Source organism: Sesamum indicum, linkage group LG5 (assembly GCF_000512975.1).
Source record: "Sesamum indicum cultivar Zhongzhi No. 13 linkage group LG5, S_indicum_v1.0, whole genome shotgun sequence".
Lineage (NCBI taxonomy): Eukaryota > Viridiplantae > Streptophyta > Magnoliopsida > Lamiales > Pedaliaceae > Sesamum > Sesamum indicum.
Window position 1 is genome coordinate 14874067 of NC_026149.1, and position 21987 is coordinate 14896053.

Sequence of the window (21987 nt, forward strand, 5' to 3'; positions counted from 1 at the left end):
TTAACAAGCAGCAAACACATAAATGTCAACCGTAATTCGGTCACACAAAGGGGTAAAGAAATCATCCCATGTTTTTGCCAGAAATGTAATAGACTTCAAGTCCTCACATACATATCCAACGACTCATAAACGCCACTGAGGTATTACCTAACTGGGTAGCATGAATTTTCCGAAAAGAAAAAGCTGAGGAGCGCTGTGCAAGTCAAAACAGATGGAAACAGAAACGAATGACTTATCTATTCACTCTTTCAACGAAAGACGAGCATTTTGGACCTTCACTGAGAGCTTCAACTTCTGGTCTTCAATGTCTCTAAAAAGTGCAAGTAGAATCGCACGATATACTTCACACCTTTGATTTGTCCGTTCCAACTCGGTGCTTAGTTCACGAATTTTCTTATCCTTCTCTTCCTGCATAGATTAAAATAGCATTAGGATTCGCAACATGTTAGAGATTATGCAATTCCATGAAGGAAAACTCTCTCTTTAAATTGCAGTGATGGGTTGCTAGTATGTTGTGTCCGACTAAAGAACCATATATAAATATGTGTGTGTGTGTATGTACTGGAAGGAAGGAAATGAGATTATTTTGGGAAGTAAAAGCTTTAGAGTAGCAACTGACAATCTTTTAAGCCCATTCATTGAACCGAACATCTTCGAGGCTTAGGCTAACTGTTAGAAAAACGTACAGATGCAGCTTAATCCACCTCTTTACACAACTTAGCCAGATGTAACTAATGTTAGTGCTTATTTATAGATAATTAAATATCCATTTAATGTATATTGTTCTTTTTATGAACTATAACTTAGTACTGGAGTAGGCTATTTTTCTGCAAAGTACCTCGAGTTGTTTGTCATAAGAACCTTATAACGTCTTCACCGCTAGATATAGAAAGGAGACATTACGAATGGTCTTTTTCTGGGACATGATTTCTGATTCCATGTACTATAATCTTAGTAACAAGTCCTGGGACATCAATTCCCATTTCAGGTCATATGTTCCAAGTAGGAACTTGATATCTACAGTGCAATATTTAATGAACTGAGGAGGTTAGTTCATTAATAACGGCAACAAATAGCAACAAAAAGGTTTGGGGTAAGAAAGCCACGAGATTTACAGTGTGTGACCTTTGATTCCACATGATTTGAGGGCAGCTTTGCATGAGGGATCGTGCATCCTTTCTGTCAAGGTCAGTTTATGATTTGGTTCATATTACTTGTTTGAGTAGTTCTTTTGGTTTTCGGTAATTTAGACTTGTTGGGCAGTTCATCTGGTTAAGTAACTTAAACAAGTTACAGGATCCATAAATGTCATAAGTGCAGAATATTTTTTCATAATTTCAGACAGGAAAATCAGAAGTTTGAGCCATTATAACATTCTGAAGTCTTAAATCCTGATAGTCTTATACTCATCATAAGGGACATCTTGATACCTTTACATAATCATGTAATTTATGTACAGAAGTCTCCACCAGCTTTAAAGGTTTCTTGTTTGTTTCTTTTCTCTAGTCTTTTAACCTTTCCAGTTCCCGCCAGATGCATTTCCATCATTTGATTTACATTGTTTCCGGAAAACCTAACTATTCAACCCAATTTATATTTTCTCAAGGAAGCTATTTAAGCGTCAATTCTAAGTCACAAAGAACTATTCTTACATCCCTGAAGTGGGAACATGCCACTTACCTGAGAAATCAAAATCCCTTCATTAATAATAATTCATAATTTCATAGCCAATAGACAACTTCGACCCAAGAGTAGCTAATGAAGGCGCCTAGCATTATTTTTCATCACCTTAATTCACTATCCTGTTTTGTGTTCAAGTTCTCAGCCAAATATTTAGTTACCAATCTTGTCCACCAAGAGTAATTAACAGATAAAGCAAGATCTTTGTCCCGTTGCATTAAAGCGCTAGGGTAAACTTTACAAGGCTAATTAATTTGTATTTACAAGATTAAGTAGATCCATCTCCATACTAGCATGTTAGCTGAAGTCAAAGTGTTAAGGCATTTCTTACTCGCCCAAAGAAACAGCTATCCTGACCTCCCGTGGCCCTTGTGATCTACACATATAAGGATTAAGATTATAAAATTCTGTGTAAGATTAGCTATTGATTATTTTCCCATTGGAACTTCCACCATTCTCAAATGTTGATACGGTTGCAACTAGGAGCAGTCAAGGTGCACAATCATGATTACCTCATCTAGTAACTCTAGCACATTAGACAGACTGCCAATTAGATAATTTCTTGCCCAACCAATTCTAAAAGTCACGCTATGAGCATGCAGGATATGGAAATTTGCATGCCAAGCAAGGATGTCCACAACTTCCTTAAATCTAAATTAATCAGGATTTCCGCATATGTGATTCTGTAGCTTCAGTGAGAAGGCACTTGGGTTGAAGTCCACAGTTGGAACCATATAGAGTATCTTATCACGCTTTCACTTAATCATAGATCAAGCAAAATGAAACAAGTGGAACAAAACTAAGTACCTATTTTCTTGAATTAAGAATATTAACAGACACTCAATATAATAAAGAAAACGGATAGCTTGAAGTATCTAACCCTTGATAAACATGATGCAGATTGGTTCTCAATTGCATGCATCTCCAGATTTCCTCCATTAGCTTCGCTTGTCCCCAGTGTGGTTCCTGAATTTTTGCATTTTGCAGCAGAAACTCGTTTTGAAGCTTCTTGCAGAGCACTCATTGCCACATTGTAAACATGTATAGATTTCGCACCTTCTTCCACATACTTTACAGCCTCTTGGCGTAAATTATTATGGCGAATAATTGGAGAATCCTGAGAATTGCTAGGCAACCCAAAAGCAGAATCAGGTTCGGATTCTCCAACACCAGTCTTTGCATTTCTTGTCCAGCGTTTCAGAACATACTCAGGAGGGAGCATAAGCACATTTTTTGCTCTGAAAACTGAGAGTACATGCCTACAAATAATACCTGAGAACTCAAACATTCGACAACTACAAGTAGCTTTCATCTCAAATGCGTTGAACCTAACTGTGTGAGCTTTGTGCTCTTCACCAAATTTGGCAACCCGATATGTGATTACTGTACCAGAGTCATCCACTATAGTTGCAGGATTAGCAAGAGTTTCAACCAGTTCCCCTTGAAATTTCATGAATATCCTCCTAGTATAAAGATTAGCAGCTTGCTTTTCCATAGGGGATGGTGTCTTCAGAACTGGTGTAGTATTAGAAGTATCAAAATCATCCTTCAATTCCTTTTCATGCCAACTCGAAATGGTCTTTTCATACTGTTTAATTAACAACTGTATGGTGGTGGAGGTACTCAAAAGCCCATCAAAGAACAAACTTAAGGCATCATTGTGCTCCACTGTGGATAATTCCCCAAAGAACACATCTCTCAGATAAATTGGAACCCATTGATCACGAATATTATATAAAGACTGAAGCCATTCATTATCCATCAAGTAGTATCTACTCAAGAGGGTTGCCCAACAAGACTCAAACTCCTCGACTGTGTCGGCTTCATTGACGCACTTTTGGAACTCAAAATCAAAAGTAGAATTTGTTTGATATACATTAGACAACTTGTCCTGTGTCTGTCTGAATATGCTCCATCTACAAAAACGACTGCGTGCTTCTGGAAGAACTTGTGCCACAGCCATCTGAATGAGTCGATCAGGATCACAAGTGATCGAGACAGGGCTTCGTCCAGACATTGCTCGAAGCCATGTTTGGAGCAGCCAAATGAAAGAGCTATCAGATTCATTCAAAAGCAATGCACAGCCAAAGAGGACAGGCTGAGCATGATGGTTTATGCCCGTGAAAGTGATAAATGGTATCTTAGAACGGTTTGTCCGATATGACGTATCAACTCTAACAGTGTCCCAAAAATAGCTATAATTTGCCCGGGAAGTCGCATCGGTCCAAAACACATTTCCACAGTGCTCACTATCACCCTCAGTTGCATAAAAGAAACCGGGATTCTCAGCCTGCATTCTTTTCAGATAATCCAGCAAATATTGGACCCCTGGTCCGAGGTTTCTCTGCCTATTACTGCTATTGTTCATTGTACCTATCTGTAAGAAATTCCGCTGCAACAAGCACCAAATGTCCCTTAAAGCACTGGTTACCCAATGATATACGGCCAGAATTTTATTCTTAATTCATCCTTGTACATCCAACAACATAAACAATAAACTCCATAATCCTTGCTTGCATATGAATTTATATCCAATCATCATCACAAACAAAAAAGGAAGAGGAGCTGGGCGAAACCACAAAAGAACACCACTATCTTCACAATTATCAACAGGAAAAACCCTACAATAATAATGTTCCAAAAACGCGCTAAAAACTAGAAATATCAAGAACAGCGAATCAGAAGAAGAAAAATTGCAGCCAAATCAATGGTTAGGTGCAAATTCACGCCGCTCAGAAACGGATTCACGCCCAAATTGAAGAAGAAAACTCAAATTATAGCGAAGGAGTAGCTGAAATTCAGTATATTCTTGACGAGGAAGAAGAAGAAGAACTAGAGTGAACGTACGAGATGGGGCAGCAGTTAAGAACCCAGGAACTTTGATTTGATCGCAGGCCGACGGTCGGAAGTGTCCGTCCCGGAAATTCTTGTAAGAGGATGTTTGCTGAGCTTGTAGAATCTTCCATTAATTGGATTATGAATGCAGATTAAGTGGCCGTTTCGCAGATTATTTTTTTAACTTTTAGTACATTTTAATTGTTTGATCTAATTATGTGCTTTATCGATTAAATAATTTTTTCTTTCAAAATATATTGATAGTTTTGAATTAACCTATATGTTATTATTGGGAAAAATACAAGAAACCTCTTTGTGATATCACAAATAAGTAAATTACCCTTTTATGAAAAATTAAATAGTGATTTACCTTCCTATATTTTTTGAAATACAATAATTTATCCCCTATAATTTTTAAAAATGAAGCAATTTACCTCCCTATAAAAGAATTTATTGAAAGGTGACGTACTGTGGTTTATTAAGAATTCACAAAAAACGTTAAAAATTATGGATATGAGTGGATACTTTCTCTTAAGTTTTGTGAATATATATATACCTTTAAGAGGTGAACACTGCCACAAAATGTCAGACATTTTTTGTAATCCGAGCAGCTACGGAATTTCGAAATAGGGTGAATAGTAATTTAGCCCATGTGATATTAAAAATGAGTATATTATTCTCTTATGAAAAAATATAGTAATTTATTTTCTTGTGCTTTTTAAAATGAAGTATTTACCTCATTATACAGGGAGGTATATTGCTTTATTTTAAAAATTATAGGGGGGTAAATTGTTATATTTTAAAAAATACAGAGAGATAAATCACTATTTATTTTTTTATAAGGGGATAATTTGCTCATTTGCATATCACAAAGAGGTTGTTCATATTTTTCCATATTGAAGTACTTTCTGATAAAAAATTCTACCAAATTTCCTTCATATGTCATGAAAATAAAATTTCAACACAAAATTAATTTATAGTTCAAGGAATGAAACAAATAAAAAGTAATAATTGAATGTAGAAAAGGGAAAGAATAAAATATCACCTGTGTTTGAGGACTTTGTTGGCTTTGATCCTTCATCTAAGAGTGTGTTCAATTGGGGTGAAAAATAGGAGTATAAAAAAAGTGGAAGTAATAATGAATGTATAAAAGATAATTTGGTGTTTAGTTAGGAGGAATAAATGGAGTTAGGTAAAATTTAATGTATATGAAATCCCTCCGGAGTCCAATTTTGTTTCCGTTTAAAATTAGGATGAAAAGTGGAAACATAAGACTAAAAAGATAAAAAAATACAATCTTTATTTTTATTTACTCTATTATCTATATATATAATTTTTCTCCAAAGTTGTTTTTGGTATCAACAAAGGGTCTGACGTTTGAACTCGAAATCATTAGTTGAAAATATTGTTAGTAATATTTATTTTATTTAAACTAAACAGTTTAAAATAAATGAACAATACTCATTTTAATGAATATTTTTATTAATAAAAAATAGGGATAGTTACACTTCTCTCTCTTGAGGTTTGGTTCAATTACATATAGACCTTTGTGGTTTGAGAAATTACATTTAGCACCCCCAATGTTTACTTTTGTCTAGCAAATAAGTTCCCTCCTAAATCAAAATTCATTGAATTTGCTGATATTAAGAAAAAAATTGAATGAAAATTGATATTTACTCTTGATTGACTTAAAGCTGACTTATTACATGTCAAATAATTTTTTCGGACTAAACCACCATTATAACGTGAAATATACCTCCTCACATGCATTAATGAGTGATGACATATGAGAGTAATTTGATCATAAAAAAATTTATTTCACTTGCTACAAGTTAGAAATAAGTCAATCGGGAGGTAAATATAGATATTTTTTTCTGATTTTTTTGTTAATATCAACAAATTTTGTGGAGTTTGATCAATAGAGGGAGTTATTATTTGTTAGATAGAAGCAAATGTCAAGGGTGCTAGATGTAATTTCTCAAACCACAAGGAGTATATGTACACCAGGGGACTGGAGTTTAATTATCCCTAAAAAATATTCTTATTCATATTTGATAAATATTTTTATTAATGAAGTTTTTAAATTTTTGATATAATAAAATTATATTAGTATAATACTAATTTATTTATTTTCTAATACAAAAAGGAGACAATGGTAATTCAGTAAAATTACAAAAAATAGTATTTTCTTTTCAATTTACTTTTCTCGTACCAAACAAAAGAAGTATTCGAAATTTACTCCTGTCCCAATCATATCGAACAACTTGAAAGAAAACTATTATTTTTTTCCTCCTCTTCGCTCTTTCACTTTTCTTTTCCTCACGCTTGAACCAAACAAAGTCTAAAAGATTGCACAGATAATATGTAAAAGTCCTAGATCAAGTGAAGGTTCTCCTCCTAAACTACAAATCTGTCTGCGACCCAAATACACCACCTCACGAGCCTGAAGAGAACGCCCCTCGAAGATCCTGATGTTAGGTTGAAGCCACAGACCCCAGCAAATGGAGAGGAAGAAAGCAAAGTCCTAAGAATCAAGTCACTGATGAACACTCTACAGCCCTACCGCACTCCTTTACCTGCCTCAAGAGAGATAAGTGACCATGGCAGGTTGGGAAGAGCCCATACTAGACAGGCAAAAGTGCACGATACGAGCAAGTGTCCCTCTATTGTTGTAGATTGTCCGTCCCCTATGCGCCAACGAACTCCAGCTGCCAACAAAGCGAACGCCAAGTATACGAAAGCGATGAGTCAATTGTAGCAACAAAGATGTTCGATCCTGGAAAATAATGCTACCTAAGGACCTGATGGAAGAGTGCGTCCGGGTGCATCGTGACTCTCCATGCTTGTTTAGCCAACATGGCTAAATTATATTCCTTTAATCTTCGAAAGCTTAGACCTCCCTCCTTTTGTTTCGGCATAGCTTGCTCCAAGAGACCCAATGAATTTTCGAACCAAGTTCACTATACCAAAAGAACCTGCCGGTCATGCCTTCAATCTCTGCCAAGATAGCATCTGGAATACTAAAACAACCCATAACATCGACTGAAATAGCTTGGATTACTGTCTTGATTAAAACTGCTCTACCTGCTGGGATAGTTTCTTAACTCCTAATTATTCAATTTCTTCTAAATTCTTTCTTTAATAGCAGAGAAAACTTCACTCTTGGACTTACCAATAACTGTGGGGAGCCCCAAATATTTTTCATGTTTAAGTACTACCTATATACCCAGGGAACCCGCCAACTCTACTCTCAGACCGGATGCAATGCTCCTTCTAAGCACCATTTGGAGATTAATCCCAAGTCCAGATGCTGCTTCAAATTGGTTTAAGATATTCTGCACACAGTGCATGGCCTCCGTTATTGCTTGACAAAAAAATGAGTGTGTCATTTGCAAATAAAAAATGCGAGATTCATGGTGCTAGGTGCGAGATCGAAAATCTTTCTAATTGACCGTGACCTTCTGCTCTACGTATCAAGCTGAAAGTTTCAGCACAAAACAAGTAGAGGTAAGGAGATAAAGGGTCTCCTTGCTAAAGGCCTCTACTTGGCTGAATATGGCCAAATTGAGCACCGTTAAGCAGAAAAGAATACGCAACAGAGTTAACACAAAGCAAAATCAATGACACAATCTTTGGATGGAAACCTATTCTAAGAAGCACTCTCTCAAGAAAAACTCATTCCACTCTGATCCGGGTCGAAATTAGCGATCTCCTGAGACGATCTCACTGCAGATAATCTAACTCTTCCTAGATCAGATTTTGGGTTCCCTGAGAATAAAACACGAACCGTGAGCTCGTCGGGCACGTCCCCGACAATGACCATACGACGCTCAAGTTAGGTTGATCGAGAGAAATGTATGCGATCTCAAAGTTCTATCTCAATAAATGGGCAACAGTTACCTCAACAACGGCGTTTCGGGGTCTATTTATAGGCATAGCTGGATACTGTTGACTGGGCCACGTGGCCTTATCCCGCTGGCTTGCGTTCTGATCAAACGGCTGTCATTATTCGGGTCTTCGGTCGGTTTGTGCGATCCGGATCGGGTCCTTCGCGACCCGCCCGTTACAAAAAGGCGCGGACCCTGATCGCGAAATGACTTTAATGCCCTTAATGAAGGGTAGTTTAGTCTTTTTGCAGGGGTTACATGTGTATACCCATCATTACTCCCCCACTTTTTCAAAGTGCACGACCGTGGCCTTTGAAGAAGTCGAACCGTCGCATCCGTCGATCGGCTACCCAGGTGGACACGTGGCGACATCTCATCGATTTGTCCTTCGGCGCGCATCTCAAGAGGGGCTCGTCTATAAATACACCAGCCATTCAAACCTTTTCGCCTGCCCCACATATAGACTTTCTGCGACCCTTATTCGCAACCTAAAGTTCGCATTCGATCTGCAGCTTCCAGAGCCATCCTGTTCTAAGGTACGATGTCTTCCAGCTCTAATTCGAACTCTAAGTCGCACCCTGGTTCGGGGTCTTCTACGTCCTCTTCTGAGTCTGCATCTGGGTCCACGTCTAGGTCTATGTTTGGGTCCGCATCTAGGTCCACGTCTAGGTCTTCTCACGGGTCTTTCTCTACCTCTCCAAAAAGGAACAAAAAGTTTCCTATTTCGAAACTTGCTGATGAGCATGCTGGCCCGTCAACTCTTGCAAAATTCCAAGATAGGCTCGCCAAAAACCCTTGGGAAGCCGTAGTGAGTAACGTTAGGATGCCTGTTCTTAAGATTTGGGAGAAATATCACATTCCGTCTGATTATGACATTATCATTCCTGCCACTTTTGATCGCATGCATCGTCCTCCCGAGGGTTTTAGTGCTTTTTCTATCAAACACCTCGATGTTGGACTGCGATTTCCTTTGGTTCCCCCAATAGCCTCGATTTTGAATAAACTAGGGTTATGCCCTATGCAGCTCTCCCCCAATTCTATTACTCACATCGTCTTTTTTGTTGTAATAATGCAATTCCTAGGTATAGAACCCAGTTTTGATAATTTTTGGAGCTTGTATTCTTTCACCACTTCGAAACAATCTGATAGTAGAGGCTTCTTTTATCTTTCGGCCAGACCCGAATGCGGGTATCTGAGCGCCCTGAAGTCGAATGTAGGGGTTTGGTTAGATCGCTATATTTTCATTCGATCTCCTAGAGGTGTCTGACCCTTTAAGAACGAAAGGACCAAGTATAAACCTATTCCGAAAACTAGTGGAGGGGGGCTGGAGGGCGATCAGATAACTAGCCTAACGGCTTATAAATACGACACCATGAAGCTTCTCTCTGAGAAGGTTTTGCAACTTTCTGGGCTCTCTCCAGCGTCCCTCCACATTGAAGAGTCCTTAGGTGATTCTCTTTTCTATCATTGTTTTCATCATTCTGTTCGAACTTGCTGACACGCTTTGGCTTTTCTTACAGATAGCATAATCATGAGTTTGCGCAATACTCTATGGATGAAGGCAGCCGCAAACAAAGTGGTCAAGGCCAAAGCCAAGGGGAAGCAGGTCGCTCCTGCTAAGGATCTTCCTACTAAGGACCTTCCACCTAAGGATCTTCCTCCTGCGCCCATTCCTCCGCGAGCCCGTGTGCCAGCGAGTCCCACTAATCGTCAGCCTATCCCGGTTGATAGTGAAGAGACTCCTTCCCAACCCCTCCTCAGATATAACTCCAGCGACCTCGAGCTGAACTTAGACACTATCAGTGGAGACCAGGGGGGGAGTTTGAGAGGCTAGATCGCGATGGTGGGGAGAAGTCGAAGAAAAGAAAGCGGTCCTCGCAAAAACACGGGCAGGGGAAGCTTCAAAGGGGAAGGAGCTGGTGGATCCTTCCAGTTCTTCAAAATCCAAATCCCAACGGCCTAAGACTCTGAGCAAGATGGCTCGGGAAGCTGTAGACAAATCCAGCCAAGAGGGCGAGCGAGACAGGTTCCTGAGGTTGGAGCAGCTCACTTTACACTGGGAGGAGACTCGGGAATTTGTAAGGGGTCCTCAGTCACAGTCTGGTGCGCCTTAGGGAGACGCGACACCTTTAAGGTGGGATAGCGCCTCCAGCACGGTGCTTTTTGCTGAAGCGGGGGGAGAACCTTTCGATCTGTACAATTCAATGACCTCCCTCCGCGACCAGAGCTCCATGGTGACGAACAACCCTGTTCGGATCGAGCAATACGGGGCTCATGCCATGCTGCAGGTAATCTTTTGTTCTTGGACCGACTTGCATGTTCGAACTCGAATAACTTTCCGTGATTTTGCAGGGCTTAACATTTCTTCGGAGCTTGTCCCTAAAGTGCAAATCCTATCGCAAGAACTACATCATGACTGATAGGAAGGTGAAGGAGCTCCAAGCCCAGCTGGCAGAACGGGATAACCAGGAGCTGAAGCACGCAGACGAACTGCTGGCCTATGCGGAAAAGATCAAGCATTTGGAGGGCCAACTTGACGTCGCCAAGAAGGAGAAGGAGATTGCCTTATCTGAGAGGGATGTTGCTTTGGCTGAAGGCAAGAAAGAAGGGTTCGATACCGGCCGGGAGGCTGGACTGGCCGAAGTCCATACGCGAGGTTTCGAGGAAGGCCAGTCCGGTCGCATCACCCTGGGAGAACACCAAAAACTTCTGGCTGGTTCTCGAATGGCAGCCATCCGCGATTTCCTAAAGACGGACACTTTCACGACTGGCTTGGAACTCAAATCTACTGACTCGTTCGCCAAGGGTTACAAGACCTGCGAATTCCAAATTGAGAAACTTGGCGGATTCCAAGAGTCCTTTGATCGCAGCCAGTTGGATATCACTCTCGATGGCGATCTTCAACCTTATCCCCCCGACCCCGAACTGAAGGATGACGAGTTCATGGCCTTGCGTGCAGAGCTAGAAGCTGAGGCTGAGGACAAAGATGATGATGGTGATGCTGCCTGACCTCCTCCCTTTTTCGATAGGATTTTTGAGCCTTTTTTGTATGACCCTTTTTTCTCCCTGATATATCGAGCATACTGACTTGTACATTTAGGGGAATTGGCTTGTGGGGCATAGAAAGAACTTGTACATGAAAATTCATCAATGAAATCATTTTTTGTCCTCTGGCGTGTTTGCTTCCTCTTGTTTCCTTTACTGCTTTTATTCATTTGAAGATTGCATCTCTTCTCCTGTAACAAACTCAACATATTTCTGTTCGCATAAGAAAACGCCTCTTTTTCAGTTAGAAGGAAGGATGCGTCTTCTCCAGATTGCGTTTATCTGGATATGTCTTTTTCAAATCGCACAATTGGACGCATCTTTTTCAGTTTACGTTTAATTTGGATGCGTCTTTTTCAGATCGCACAATTGGACGCGTCTTTTTCAGTTCGCGTTTATCTGGATGCGTCTTTTTCAGATCACATAGTTGGATGCGTCTTTTTCAGTTCGCGTTTATCTGGATGCGTCTTTTTCAGATCGCATAGTTGGACGCGTCTTTTTCAGTTCGCGTTTATCTGGATGCGTCTTTTTCAGATCGCATAGTTGGACGCGTCTTTTTCAATTCGCGTTTATCTGGATGTGTCTTTTTCAGATCACATAATTGGATGCGTCTTTCTCAGTTCGCGTTAATTTGGATGCGTCTTTTCCAGATCGCATAGTTGGACGCGTCTTTTTCAGTTCGCATTTATCTGGATGTTTCTTTTTCAGATCACATAATTGGACGCGTCTTTCTCAGTTCGCGTTAAATTTAGACGACGTTGCTAGTAGATAACGATAAAAGCATAGAAATGTGCATATACAAAGATAAGTATGAAAATGTATGCAGTTTTATAAATTGCTTCCGGGAAATTACAGTTGATACAAGTTTTTTCCAATCATTGACATGTGCAGTAATGACTATGCCCAATATACAAGGTACGATCTTCCTAACCTTTACATAATTGGTGGCCTTTCACAGGCTCCTGAATGCGATCTCCTTGGGGTTGATGGCCCTTCACAGGCTCCTGAACGTGATCTCCTTGGGGTTGGTAGCCTTTCACAGGCTCCTGAATGCGATCTCCTTGAAGTTGATGGCCTTTCATAGGTTCCTGAATGCGATCTCCTTGAGGTTGATGGCCTTTCACAGGCTCCTGAACGCGATCTCCTTGGGGTTGATAGCTTTTCACAGGCTCCTGAACGCGATCTCCTTGGGGTTGGTGGCCTTTCACAGGCTCCTGAATGCGATCTCCTTGAAGTTGATGGCCTTTCACAGGCTCCTGAATGCGATCTCCTTGAGGTTGATGGCCTTTTACAGGCTCCTGAACGCGATCTCCTTGGGGTTGATGGCCTTTCACAGGCTCCTGAACGCGATCTCCTTGGGGTTGATGGCCTTTCATAGGCTCCTGAATGCGATCTCCTTGAGGTTGATGGCCTTTCACAGGCTCCTGAACGCGATCTCCTTGGGGTTGATGGCCTTTCACAGGCTCTTGAATGCGACTTCTTCATTGTTCACGCGTAGAACTTCTTCAGGTTCTGTATATTCCATGGGCGCGGCAAGTCTCGACCCTGCATGTCTTGCAGCCTGTATGTACCCTTCTTTCTGATCTCGGTTACCTTGTATTGTCCCTCCCATGGCGGCTCTAACTTTCCTACGTGCTTGGAGACTTCTACTTTTTCAACACGAGATCTCCTACTTGTAGTTGGCGTGGTCGAATCTTGCGATCATGGCTCTTCATCATCAATCCCTTATGGTGCAGAATTCGGGCGTACGCAACCTCTCTCTTTTCTTCAATTACCGTGAGGTCGAAGCTTCACTCATCTCGGTTAGCTTCAGGATCATACTGCATAATTCTCTGCGACTCCTCCCCAATTTCTGCTGGAATGATAGCCTCTGTCCCGTATACTAGGCAGAAAGGGGTCTCACCCGTGGCAGATCGCGGCGTTGTGCGATAAGCCCACAGAACTCCCGGTAGCTCGTCAACCCACGATCCCTTGTTTTCGAGGTGTGTCTTCAAGTGCTGCAAGATCGTCCGGTTAGTCACTTCGGTTTGTCCATTCGCTTGAGGGTTCGCGACTGCAGTGAAGTGCTGTGCAATCTTTAGCTCCTTGCACCATTCTATAGTCTTTCTCCCTTGAAACTGGCTGCCATTATCAGATATTAGTATTCTAGGTATCCCTGCAAATAATGTTTTTCCAGATGAAGTTGATGACTTCCTTCTCGGATATCTTGGCCACTGCTTCCGCTTCGACCCACTAGGAAAAATATTCGACTGCCACAATGATGAATTTCTTCTGAGCTTGTGCGGGTGGAAAAGGTCCGACAATGTCGATTCCCCACTGGTCGAATGGACATGCTATTCTGATAAGCTCCATTGGGGTCGCCGCTGGTGTATCAGGGAGGCGTATTTTTGGCAGCTCTCGCATTTTCTCACCAGGTCTTTGGAATCTTTGACTAAAGTGGGCCAGAAATATCCCTGTCGCATGATTTTTTGTGCTAGCGATCTCGCGCCCGAGTGATTTCCGCAACTTCCCTCATGGATTTCCCGCATCACATAAAGGGCTCTCTCCTCGTCTATACATTTCAAGAGGGGCCCATCCACTGTCCGTTTGTAGAGCTGGCCTGCTAGCAAGGTGAATCGGGTAGCTCGAAATTTGACTCTCTTCGCTGCAATGGGGTCGACGGGCAGGGTATCGTCCTCAAGATACTTCACAATTTCATCTTTCCATGCCCCCGTTTTTGAGACTACTTGCACCTCCATTCTGTTCGAAAGGGCCGATCGCTCGCGTACTAGGGCTGTGATTTTTCGATCCCGGATTCCATCCATCGCAGCTCCAAATTTAGATAAGGGATCTGCTTTGTCATTTTCTGCCCTAGGGACCTGCAAAATAGAACGCTTCTCGAATTTACCCATTAATCGCTGAACGATCTCTTTGTACGATGATATCGTCCTCTTCCTTGTTTCGTACGTTCCTTCGATCTGTAGGGCAATCGATTGGGAGTCTGTGAAGACCTCCAGATCCCGGGCACCGGCTTCATGTGCGAGCTCTAGACCCAGTATGAGTGCCTCATACTCTGCCTCATTGTTCATCACCGGGAAAGATAACCGAGCTGCAACTTCGATCTCTACGCCCTTTGGCCCTTGAATTAATATGCCTGCTCCTCCATTATTCGCGTCAGAAGACCCATCGACATGTAGCATCCATTTCAAGCAAGGCTGTTCGACTGTTTCAGGCTCTTTCTGGTCGCTGGACAACTCCATCACAAAATCTGCCAGTACTTGCGCTTTCTGGGCTGTTCTAGGTTGATATTCAATTTCGTACTGCCCCAATTCGATCGCCCATTTGATCAACCTCCCGGAAGCTTCGGGTTGCTACATCACGTGTTTGAGAGGGTGGTTTGTCAGCACCACCACTTTGTGCGACTGGAAGTATGATCGTAGTTTTCGAGCCGTCACCACCAAAGCAAGAGCAAGCTTCTCCATTTCGGAATATCGGGACTCTGCCCCCTGGAGCATCTTGCTGACATAATAGACCGGGTTCTGGTTGCGTCCCTCTTCCCTTACCAACATGGAGCTGACCGCATTCTCGGATACCCCAAGGTACAGAAACAATGTCTCTCCTTCTTTCGGGTTTGCGAGCAGGGGGGGCTTGGTGAGATATTCCTTCAACTCCTGTAGCGCCTGATCGCATTCCGTGGTCCATGTGAAGTTTTTTGCTTTTCTCAAGATCTTGAAGAACGGTGAGCTTCTGTCTGCCGACCGGGATATGAATCTGCTCAGCGATGCGATCTTGCCCGTAAGCTTCTGCACTTCTTTGATCGAAGTCGGCGACCTCAAATTCATTATAGCTTGGATCTTTTCAGGGTTCGCCTCTATCCCACGTTCGCTAATCATGTAGCCTAAAAACTTTCCTCCTGTTACTCCGAAGGTACACTTGTCTGGGTTGAGCTTCATTCCATGCGACCTCATTATACTGAACGCCTGAGCAAGATCTTCCAAGTGATCCTGCGACCTCCTGCTTTTAACGAGCATGTCATCCACATATACTTCCATTGTCTTTCCCAAGAGATCACCGAACTTCTGATTTACGAGTCGCTGATACGTGGCGCCCGCATTTTTCAGCCCAAATGGCATCATGTTGTAGCAATAAATCCCCTTATCAGTGATGAACGAGGTCTTATCCCTGTCCTCCTTCGCCATGTGGATTTGATGATATCCCTGGTAAGCATCCATCATCGAAAACATTTCGAACCCGGTAGTAGAGTCGACCATCAAGTCAATTCTCGGCAAGGGATATGGATCCTTCGGACATGCTTTGTTCAAATCTGTGAAATCAACACATATGCGCCATTTCCTTGAAGACTTGGGGACTAGCACAACGTTAGATAACCAATTTGTATATTGGATTTCAGACACGTACCCGACTCTGAGTAATTTTTCGACCTCTTACCTGATGATTTCATTCTTGTCGCTTCCGAACGACCTTTTCTTCTGTTGCACCGGTCGGGCTTTGGGGTCGACATTCAAGCGATAGACGATAACTTCTGGATCAATCCCCGTGAAGTCTAAGGGACTCCATGCAAATATATCAGCATTTTTCCTTAAAAATTCTATCACAGCCATCTCTCCCTCGTTCATATTTGCTCCTATCCGGGTCGTTTTGTCTGGCTCCTCTAGGACGAGCTGCACTGTCTTGTATTCCCCACTGGGTTTCAAATGTTCGGCTTCGTAGGGGTGTGGCTCAGCGTCTTTCTTGGTCTTGCTTTTCTTCTGGCTGTGTTCTCCCTTGAGTGACAGATTGTAGCATTTACGAGTTTCCCTCCGGTCACTAGTCAGCTCTCCCATCCCGTTCTCAGTTGGGAATTTCATCTTCATATGATAAGTAGAAACAACAGCTCTGAATAGATTTAAGCCAGGTCTACCCAAAATTACGTTGTATGCGAACAGGGTATCGACCACTAGAAACTTGACCATCAATGTCTTTCGCTTAGGCACCTCGCCCATTGATACCGGCAATTCGATCGTTCCCAACGATGCGGCCTCGCTACCTCCGAATCCGACCAAGGGGGTTCTCACGGGTTCGAGTCGGGCATTCTCCAACCCCATCTTGTCAATCACATTTTTGAATATGATGTCGGCTGAGCTTCCGCTGTCAATCAGCACCTTATGAATAGTGAAGTTAGCGATATCTAGCTTGACAACCATGGGGTCGTTCATGTCTTCACTTTCCTTGGGCCTGTCCGAGCTGTCAAATGGCTTCTTCTTCTTCGACCTTTTGGACGAACTCTCTTTCTCTGCCCGAGCTCATGGTCCTAGCGCATCTCTTTCTGGTCCTGCTCGAGTCGCCTGAGCTCGAGCCCCCTGCAATCGTGTATATCACCCCTTTGGTTGGCGCATTACTCCCGCCGGCTGGGGCCCATCAGTTCTCGAAAGGCCTGGGTTCCGATCTCGGCTCCTCGACCTGCTTCTCTTTCCTTCCCCACTGATTTTGCAATTTGGGGGATCGCGATCTCGGAAGTATCCCTGCCTGACTAGCCTCTTGATCTCATCTTTCAACTGAAAACACTCCTCGGTATTGTGACCCCTTTCTCAGTGAAACCTGCAATACTTGTCAGAAAATTTTTTGGAGGGGGTGTACCTCGTATGTCTAGGCCATTTCAAAACATCAGCATTTTCCACCATCATTAAAGCTTTTTCTCGCGACATGGCTAGCGGAGTGTAATTGTGGTATTTCAGTATATATTTGGGCTCCTTCTGTTTCTCCTATTTTTGCTTGTTGCCACCCCCTTCTCTATTCTCATAAGGTCGTCTGGGTACATGGTCGCGTTCCCTCCGTTCGGATTCTGTCATCGCGTTCATCTCTTTTTCATTGATGTATTTCTGCGCTAACGCCATCAACTGTTCGACGTCGCTGGGCGGGTCGCGTGCGAGAGCAGACGTGAAGGGACCCTTTCGCAGCCCATGGATGAGGATGCTCACCAGCATATCAATCCTCAATTCTTGCACCTCTAAAGTTTCATTGTTGAACGTTCCCATGAAGTTCTTCAAGGTCTCATCTTCTCTTTGCCGGATATTGAACAGGTGAGTTGCTGATCTCTTCTGTTTCTTCTTACTAGCGAAGTGAAAATTGAATTTCTGCACCAGCTGATCGTAAGATTCAATGCTCCCTCGGGGCAAATTTTTAAACCACTCTTGAGCCTTCCCCGTGAGTGTAGTCGCGAATAACTTTGCCATGATCGGAGCTGGCTGCCCATACAGATTCATCACCATTTCAAACGTGGTCACATGTTCTTGCAGGTCTTTCATTCCGTCATATCTCCTTAAGTCGGGTACTCTGAAGCCCGGCTCAACTGTTTGAATGAGGATATCATTGCAGAAGGGAGAATTCTTGTTCTGCAAAACGATCTCTCCCCGTTTTTTTAGCTCATCAATCTATTTGTTCAAGCTGTGTATCAGTTTACCCACACTTTCAACCTCGGCTCGGGATATTATGGGTTCTCTTCTTTTCGCGCGAACATGACTGCTGGAGCCGGCATCAGATGATGCGGGTCGCTTGCTATGATGCTCCTGTTCGCCTTGCACTCTTGACTCTCTTTGTGGCTCTACGTTCTCGAACAACTGTCTCCTCGCCGTTTCCTTAACCAGTGGAGTCGCAGTTCTCATTTCGTACTCCACAATTGCCTTCCGACTAGCTTCTTCTATCATTCTCTGTAGTTCGTCTTGGGTTAACTAAATGGTTGTTCCTACTCCCCTTCTTGGTGTCTCCTCCTCTCCGGCATTTCTCCTCGATGAACCTTCCATTATGATAATGAATTCTCAGATGTTCCCACAGATGGCGCCAACTGATTCGGGTCGAAATTGGCGATCTCCTGAGACGATCTCACTGCAGATAATCTAACTCTTCCTAGATCAGATTTTGGGTTCCCTGAGAATAAAACACGAACCGTGAGCTCGTCGGGCACGTCCCTGACAATGACCCTCCGATGCTCAAGTTAGGTTGATCGAGAGAAATGTATGTGATCTCAAAGTTCTCTCTCAATAAATGCGCAACAGTTACCTCAAGAACGTCGTTTCGGGGTCTATTTATAGGCACAGCTGGATACTGTTGACTGGGCCACGTGGCCTTATCCCGCTGGCTTGCATTTTGATCGAACGACTGTCATTGTCCGGGTCTTCGGTCGGTTTGTGCGATCCGGATCGGGTCCTTCGCGACCCGCCCGTTACAAAAAGGCGCGGATCCTGATCACGAAATGACTTTAATGCCCTTAATGAAGAGTAGTTTAGTTTTTTTGCAGGGGTTACATGTGTATACCCATCACACTCGATCATACGCCTTACTGACTTCAAACTTCAAGGAGACGTGACCTTTCGTACCCAAGTTCTTATGTGCTAGAAAGAGGTTCAGTTCGTGGGCTAGAAACATGTTATGAGTAATTAATCTACCAGGAATGGAGGCTGATTGAGAAGGGGAGATGAGGGAATCAAGGAGGGGTCTATACGGGTAGCAATGGTTTTGGAGGCTAATTTATAGATAACATTGCACAATCTAATAGGCTGGAATTGGGTAATAGTATCAAGATTAGGAATTCTCCGAATGAGGACAGTATTTTCCATGATTAAGAATATTAAGAAGACATTCTAACACATCAGAACTAACAATTTTCCAATAATTTTGACAGAAGATTGGACACATACCGTTGGGTCCAAGGGATTTGTACCGATGCATTTGTTTCAGAGCAGCAGTAACCTCGGCTGGGGTGTATTGGTAGAACAAGGGATACGTTCATAGCAGCCATTCCTCGAGGTTCTACTGCATTAAGAACCTCGTTCATTGCATCAACCTCCCCGTTGCTCCCCCTCTACCTCATGACCTATGTCATTTTTCAGCCTCTCAATTACCTTCTTTTGTTGTCGTTCACTAGCTTTTGCATGAAGAAGGCCGTATTCCGATCACCTTTTTGTAGCCATCGGGGCCTTGGCTTGTTGCTTCCAAATCAACTCCTCTCTAGTAATTAGCCCATCAAGTGTCAGCCTGGCTTGTTCAACATTCAGATTTGTCTTAGCTGTGGTTATGCCTTATTGCAATTTGTCAATAAGAGTATATGCCGTGCGAGTTGGGCCAATTTAGGTAATTTTTCAGCCTAATCTAATATTTGCTGTTTTTAAAAAGCTTAGCCAAGCCTGACCCAATTGACAACCATCGAAACTGCACTTTGGGATCTAATTGGATGGGGGCGTGTTGGTGAGGGTTTTGCAGTTTTTAGTATAGAGTCAATCTTGTACAATTATATTAGTATTTTATGACAACTTATGCTTTTGGTATAATTATTTATCATAATAAATGTATTTTTCTATAGTGATAGTTAGCAAATATATAAAATATGATATATCAATTGCATTATGTAAAATATATTTGATTGTAATATTTGTTGTAGAAGAATAAAAATAAATATAAAAAAAACTTACTACCTTTTCTAATAAGATTGTAAAATAACCCTTATTTCGAATTAAATTGTAAATTAAACTGATCATAATATTATAAAAATATTAAATGATCTGAAATAAAATAAGATAATTATGAAAATAAATTATAATAAAATATCAATATCATGTACAACAAGCATGTAAAAAGGCACACGCACATGTATATGTATGTGTGTATAGGATGTACAATGACTAGGACAAATAAATAAAAATATTTAGTCATTGATTTTTTTAAATGGAGAAGTAATGCATACAAAAATTTAAAAGTATGTGCATCATAAACTTCATAATATAAAAATACATTATAATAAATTAAATAAATGACTTGATGTTTTTAATTATCATTTAATATTTGTCGTCAAATATTTTTCAGTAAGCCTCGTACATTCTCAATAAATATTACTTTATATTGACGATCACATTACATAAACAAACAATAAAAATAACAGGACATTGTTCCACAGATTACTTTCGTTCATAATAAAAATATGCTTTTTCAAGTTTCTATATTATATCCTTTTATTTATTTAGCCTATGTATTTTTTCTAATTACTATTAAATTTTTTAAATATTTTTATTTAAATAGTTATTAGTTGTGACTAAAATTAACTCTATATTATTATTTATTTTATTAGAATTCTATTTCAATTCAATTTTGTACATAATTATCAATTATATTGCAAAAACTAATTGCAAAATTATTTATTTGGACACACAAATTTATAATTCTATTAATATGAAAGGATTTATTGGCATAACTATGAGAGAAGAAACATAAAGCACAACAAATCATTCACACATTTATACTATAAAAGATAGATATTTATATAATATATCGTAATTATTATTATTGTCTTAAATATTTACCTTACATATTATCAAAATATTTATATAAGTTCTAGTATATTATTATTGTTGTTGTTGTTGATCTTATTATTATTATTATTATTATTGCTGCTGTCGAACGCAATCTATGTGGTTTATGTAAATGTAAAACCAAATCCGATTGCTAAAATACGGTCTTTTTATAACTAGCCCTAGACCAACCCGGCCACCCTTAGCCCACCAATTGCGATGCGGTTTGGGTTGAGCCTATCAATTGGAGCGGTTATGGGATTTTGATAAATACCCATACTTATCAATGTACTTACTGATGGACTTACCTTAGTTCACCAAATTGCCAAAACTAAGCTTATTCCACTCACCTAAATCTACACACCTTCAATTTTTTGAGCAAAACATCCTATGCGTCACCTCTGCCAGACAAGCCACATCTTTGCCTTACAACATCAGTACTATCTGCAACCACTGTTCACGCTGCTTCGAACCAAAACAGCTTATTACATAGCTGGCATTTAGAATCATCACTAGGGGCCAACTCTATCCAAAGCATTCCATGATCCAAGGGCATGGTACTTGCCTGAACAACTCTAAAGTTGGGAGATAAATCTGTCCAGTTGCTCTACAACAAGCGCGAGCTAATGTGCCCAAATAGTATGCTGTTCCTCTATTCTATTGCACCAAGTGAATGGCTCGCCTTGGAAAACCATCATGTAATTCACAATAACCGGGACACTACTTAAAATCCTCAATATGCATCCTTGTTTCTCACGGTGATGCAATAATTCGTTAAATCTCCCACACAGAGCCAAGGCCTCTTGGATTGACGGCCGACATGGCTTAGTAAGTTTCATGTTGTCTTTCGCTTGCTTGCTTTAGGGTGCACATAGTAGCCGGTAAAGCACCATTTAGCGGACATATCATCCAGTTTAACTGATGCATCAATATGGTGAAGTGAAATGGATTGTAACCATACCTCGACGTCCTTTCACCAAAGAAGCAACAGTCCTCCTCCTTTCCCTCGAGACTCTATGCCTATGCCATTGTAATTTAATTGCTCCTTAAGGTGTTCCACTATCCTAAATTTACAACTTAGTTCCAGAGAGGAAACCAACTAGGGGATATGGAGCTTAACTACCTAACTCTTTCAAAGTCTAAACTGGCCAAGCTGGTCCCAAATCTTGACAGTTCCAAGCAAGGATCTTCATGGTGACAAGCGGAACTACGAGGCAGCCTCC

The 21987-nt window shown here is 41.4% G+C and overlaps 1 protein-coding gene across 2 annotated transcripts; it reads right to left on the reverse strand.

The window, feature by feature from the left end:
* LOC105162655 (protein FAR1-RELATED SEQUENCE 9) lies at positions 1-4702 on the reverse strand. Of its 2 annotated transcripts, none has more exons than XM_011080739.2 (3): positions 4528-4702; positions 2561-4072; positions 1-408 (listed from the first exon to the last, which is right to left on the reverse strand). In XM_011080739.2, exons 2-3 carry the CDS (start codon positions 4046-4048, stop codon positions 241-243), a joined length of 1656 nt encoding a protein of 551 aa, XP_011079041.1. In that variant the 5' UTR covers positions 4049-4072; positions 4528-4702; the 3' UTR covers positions 1-240. The 2 variants fall into 2 exon arrangements, with proteins under 2 accessions (XP_011079041.1, XP_020549584.1); XM_020693925.1 differs by having other exon boundaries at positions 2561-4301.